This window comes from Branchiostoma floridae, chromosome 12 (assembly GCF_000003815.2).
Source record: "Branchiostoma floridae strain S238N-H82 chromosome 12, Bfl_VNyyK, whole genome shotgun sequence".
Taxonomy (NCBI): Eukaryota; Metazoa; Chordata; class Leptocardii; order Amphioxiformes; family Branchiostomatidae; genus Branchiostoma; species Branchiostoma floridae.
In genome coordinates, this window is record NC_049990.1 from 11,182,834 (window position 1) to 11,188,849 (window position 6,016).

General features: G+C 40.0%; 1 protein-coding gene across 1 annotated transcript in view; it reads left to right on the top strand.

The window, feature by feature from the left end:
* Window positions 1-6,016, top strand: part of LOC118426973 (insulin-like growth factor-binding protein complex acid labile subunit) — a 33,367-nt gene that overhangs the window by 19,742 nt on the left and 7,609 nt on the right. The window contains exons 6-7 of the mRNA XM_035836606.1: window positions 3,054-3,362; window positions 4,579-4,830. Of these exons, the coding sequence (XP_035692499.1) occupies window positions 3,054-3,362; window positions 4,579-4,830 (561 nt within the window). The remainder of the gene's footprint in view (window positions 1-3,053; window positions 3,363-4,578; window positions 4,831-6,016) is intronic.

Sequence of the window (6,016 nt, forward strand, 5' to 3'; positions counted from 1 at the left end):
TCAGATGTTGAGAGATGATCACATAGATTGTAAAATCAATGAAAGGTGTTTGTGGGTACCTCCTGATAGACGGCACTTTTGAACTCATTGTTAAATACAATGTATATTGTGTGTGTCTAGATGATATAAAATTTATGACAGGGAAATATTCTGTAAATGTAGACAAATGAATAAATAAATAAATATGAAAATGGTATCTATGCTCACTTGCTGACACACGTCCCTGCTGCAATTATTGTTGAATGTATTTATGTATTCGGGTCAGGTAAAGATTCATGAAAAGGCACGTTTTGTAATCATCTTTAAATCTAGATATCATATTACAAACCATTCCGTCCTAACTTATTCTAAGGCTAGACTGAGAGCCAATTGGGCAGGCGCAGTTGTATGACAGTCAGTAAATAAAGAAAGAAATAATTGTGCATGTGCTGATACATGACGCTACTATTGAATGTATGTATTTAGGCTAGGCAAACATTCTTGAAAACGTAATATTTGAAAACATCAATTAAGTGTCTGGAAGCTCAAAAAAGAAAAGAAATGACTTCACATTGAGAGCATGGATTCTGTGTTGCCCTTCACAGAAGAAGGCAATTTAAAGATGCAGCAAAACGTAGTAAAACTGACTAATTTCTTAATCATTCGATTTTTCCTTGGGAATTTTGCTTAATACGTGTTTACGGCCGTTTGCGTCATACAAATTTACGGATCTTGGTGCAAACAACGTATAGAAGTTGGCATCAGTGGCACACCAAATCCATGTGGCTTTTCTTACCTATAGTCAGTTATATATTTTCTTACATGATATTTATTGCAAGTTTAAGAAGTTGAAGCTTAAACATAATAACCGAACCAACACAAGAACACAAATGTGTGCTTCATCTATTTTTTTCCTATCTTATCGGAGATAAGATGCTCCCATAAATACGCAAAAGGAAAACTATCAAGATTAATATTTTCCATGTACGTAGCTACTCCGATGATTGCATGCTCATTGGTTATTGTAGGTTATATAAATGCAAAGCAAATATATGCCTCTTTTTACAGTACAATCCGTGTAAATATAGAATACAACACGGTGTATTCCATATCACCCGAGGTACCAGCCCGAACGCCGTACGATATGATGCGGAATACTGACAGTGTTTCATTTTATTTATGTCATACCCACCTGATAAGACACATGTTTAGATGCGAAATGCGTCAGAAGTTGAGAACATTTAGTGTCCTCGAACAAACATTGTTACAACAGCAATGTTCCAAAGTCCGAATCAGGTATACGAATTTTCGACCGCGCCGCACTGGTGTGCACGGAGTACATTCGAAATATTCAATGGAAGCCTGTGTGATAAAACTTCGAAGCCTGTGTGATACGGATTTTTATCACCCGGTCCGGAACACATGTATCGAGCGTTTTCGCGGCCCAGGTGTGACATAATATTAGTTACAGAAAGGCCTACGGATGCACGTGGCGTGGGTATGTGTATAGATGTATCTTGGTCAGGAGAGAAATAAGTGTTGTTCAAATATCAGAGAAACTTAAAGGTGAACCTACATGGTATGACATAAGCACAAAATTACGACTTTCTTAAGTGAGAATTTGCATCAATATATATATTTTGACAAATTTTCAAAACACAAACGACCGTGCCGATGTTATAAAAAAAGAGGTCATCGGGATAGCATGAATTTATGCAGTACATGTACCTCCTCGGAAAAGAGAAATTGTCTACCTTTAGTCCATGCCTACATACGTATACTTCCTTCGGTATGTCGACCAAACATTCATATGCAAGAGGAAAGCATTGAAAAAGACTTGATTTTGTAATATTGTGGTCAGAACTAGAAAACCCGTAAGAAATGAAGCGGCTCGTCTTGCTCATCGCTTTTTTGGCCGCTGTAAGAAATTCAAAGGTGTCGTCTGACACAGGTGTTTGCCCAAATTGTCAATTCTTTCGCTCGACGTGTCCTCCGGGCAGTAACAGAGCACCACTGTTTGGAGACTCATGTGCCGTCTGCGATCCCGTGGAGACCTCGAGCTCGCGACACAGGGACGCCATACCTTCCTGTCATCGTGTTCAAACCAGCGAGTCGCTGTGGCTGCGCAACTATAGCCTCGGCCACCTGTCTTCGGCAGACGTGAGCCACTTGAAACATTTGCGGATCCTCCATATAGAACCAGGTAAGAGATTTAATTTATACTAGTAATCATGAGAATGAATTGCAATAAACATAAAACAGCCTCACCGCTAGATATCATGCATTTTTTCCCTTGTTTTTGTGTTTGCTTTCACATAATTTATAAATCTTCCAAAACTACAGACATTGCGATAAGTTGACATTGGAACAAACTCCGTGGTTAATGGAATCAAATTCTTTCAGATCTTTAAACACCATGACTCACTTTTGTAGTCACTAATGTATTCTTTGCCGGTGCGTAGCTTAGAGGCGAGAGAACCCGTTCGTTCAACCGTCAACGGTTTGGTTTGTATGGATGCATGGATGGATGCATGGATCGTTCAATTTAACCAAACTCTTCTTACAGCCCTTCTATACGCATGATTACGCAATCATATAGTGTCCGAGTGGTCTACGCGCTGGATGGATATAGCGATTTGCTTTTGCAGCCGTGAATCGTGGGTTCGAACCCCACTTATAACAATTTGTTTTCTTTATTAGACAAATCTCATGTAATGTTTTTTTTTTAATAGAAGACAGACCAATTCAGTAATTCGATGTTTAAAAACTCTTTTTCATGTGATTTTGTTTAACATCCAGGCTTTTTCCAAAATACGCACCGGCCAGCTTTTTTCAGAAGCTTTCTTGTTTGTGCCAGCGATATGTGTGTTTGTACTTCCGCAATCGGTGTTTTTATTCTAGACGTTACCGTCTAGACACGTGTGTTTGGCAGTAACAGAAAGGTACCGTCCAAAAAGGTATCAATTAAAAAAGGTTGCAGAGGTTGTTCAGTGTTTAGACAATCTCCAATCGTTGACCCGGGTCTTGGATGTTTTATTCAAACTACCAAACTGAGAAAGCTTGTTATTTTCCAGGAGATCTCCAATATCTCGAAACCAACACGTTTGACGGGTTCACGTCTCTGTACAACCTCTCACTGAGCCGTAACCGGCTTACGTATCTAGGGAAGAGGTGGCTTGTTGAAGTCGGCGGACATTTGACCTTAACTCATAACGAAATAGCCTTCATAGAAGACGAGGCGTTTGGTACCTATGACGTCCAGATGGTTGCTCTGCATCTAGCTTGGAACAAACTCGACGTCATCGAGGCAGGCTACTTCAGATATCTTGGGAACGTCCGGATCTTGGACCTACGCCACAACAAAATCCATACCATTGGAAAAGGTACGTCTTATGTTCAGAAATGTTTCTTCAACAAAATGATTAACGATATTGCTTCTTATAGAATTATGCAGCCTTAATGATTTTTTTTTCATTTTCCCCCATTGCCACCCATGTCTTCAAATGATGGCCAGTCAGGTCAAACATAAAACGTATTCATATATATATATATATATATATATTTCAGGCAGTTTCAATGACCTGCAAAGCCTTCGAGTTCTACGTCTCGACGGTAACAATCTTAGGGTGGTGAGAAGATCTTGGTTCCCGGCCTCAAATAGTAGAAGACTTCTTGGTTCTTTACATTTATCCGAAAATCAAATTCATTACATCGAACCAGAGACCTTTGTACATATTCCACTATTAGAGACTCTTGATCTTTCGGAAAATCAGATCACGAGCCTGCAGGAAAAGCATTTCAGAATTGACAGTTGGGATTTCACCGTCTGGAGAGGTATTAACTTAGATATGAATGGAAACTTCCTCCGCTGCACGTGTTCTCTTCGTTGGTTCATTGAATCATTTTTGAATACTTTGGATCAAGAAGTGTCAAATTTCAAGCTTCTGACGTGTGCCTACCCAGAACATTTACGAGGCGAAAAGTTGAGTGAAATTTCGTATGCCATGACGGCATCTTTGCAGTGCCCTATTCCTAAGGTTATCATAAATACAAAAGATAATGGTCGGACGTTTCGGTGTGAAATGTATTGGGAAGAAGGACCTCCTCTAGTCCAATGGACTCTACCGAATAATACAAACCTTGTCATCTCGAGCGTATCATTTGAAGAAGTACGAAACGTCTACTTTGGAGACTTTAACATTACCACGTCTTTCTACGTGAATCCAGAAGGCTTTACATGTTGCTACTCTACATCACTAAATCATTCAAAAGTAGAGAACACTACCGATAACTTCGTGGGAAAGACTGTATCTTCTCTGACAGTCAGTCCAATCTTACTACAACAATGGCGCGGTGAGCTAGTTTCTTGCACATCGCTGTTTACTTCGGGCGAAGTGAACACCACAGCTTGTCTCAACGTGACTTCGTTTAATATTGATCCTGGTCTCATTACCACCGAGCCCTATACCACAGAAATACAGACAAGGACTGGTAAAGGCAACAATCAAATAATCTACTTACTGAACTCAGATATGAACAATAACATTTCAACCTTCCACTTAGATCTGGTTATAACCACGCTTTTAACATCATCTGTAGTTGCCTTGTCTTGTTTCCTGATTCTTTTGTTCCGAAAGGGCACATATAAGATTTGGAAAGTGGACAATGTACAAGATCAGAATCAGAACGTTGACCCTGACCGTTTGTCCCAGCATACATACGAAACAGTGGAAGATCAGTACGAAGTCATTCGGGACAGTCAGATGGAAGAAGATGATGTCATCACACCATATGGACAAGCCACCATGGCAGGTGCTTACGGGATGGACACAGAAATGACGGCCGCAGTTAGTAGGCCCCACTTAACTAAGCATAGGAGAGTAGCTTCGCCTTATCCCAAACGAAAGTTAGTACGTACCCAAAGCGTCACTGAATCAAGCTACAGCTTAGAGGCTTCTAGACGCGGCGATGTGGGTTTGCCGGGAAACTTTTCGAGAAAACGAACAGAGACCTTCTTAAAATCTCATGGGGCACAAAAAAGTACATGCCAGGCTTACAACAGGGCTGAAATACATGAAGCTGAGATAAACAACGGCCGTGGTAGTCTCACTGCAACAGATAACGGTATTAGGGAGATTGAGCGCACAACATGGCTTTAGAGGCCAAGGCAACTAAAAGATAAGAAATAAGGCTGTTAGAGGTTAAAGTTTGTTTGTTTTTTTCAAAGAAAAAAATGGAAAGAATGAAAAAAGATATTTCACAATTTGTGTCCAGTACAACCATGCTTGGATGACATTCAATACATACCAAAGTAACGTTACATGTTTAATTGAAAAGATTTTCATTAATATTCAAAGTTAGATGACATGTTGTCTTGACTATGTACTAGCTATAGTATGTCATTTTTCGTGTTTTTTGGTCTTTACTGCACTTTAAGAGTGCGAATGTTCGTATGTCAAATAAAGGTCATTGTTTGTCTGAACCTTTATTTATCTATCTATAAAAAACACTTCAGTTCCAACATCAATCGAATCCCTTGTTCACCAAGAAAAGATAGTAGCAGGTCCTGGACAACAGATAAAAAATCCAGACGTTTGGCTGCATTTCCGAGGTCGTACACAAAAGGGCTAGACTCGACCTCGACAGACGTCTCCCAACAACTAACCACGAACATGAATAAAATATCACAATCCATCCAGAGGTTCTTGAGTTATGCCGATTACAAATATCCCGATAAATGGACAGACAGACACACACGCGCACACACACGCGCACGCGCGCGCAAAACAATGTCTCCATTTTTGATTGCGATAATAAGCCGATACCTGACGAACATTTTCGAGATCTCTCAAGCTACCAACACATTATCATCACAGACAACAGGGAAAGTACGACGACCATCCCAAGCCCATGCCCATACAAAGTCATGTCACTAAAAACAAACGCTTACTTGAGGGAGGTAAAAGTAATTCATGAAAAACATTGAAACTGCCTCTAGATATGTGCACGTTTTCATTACCTTGTTCCTGTCGCATTT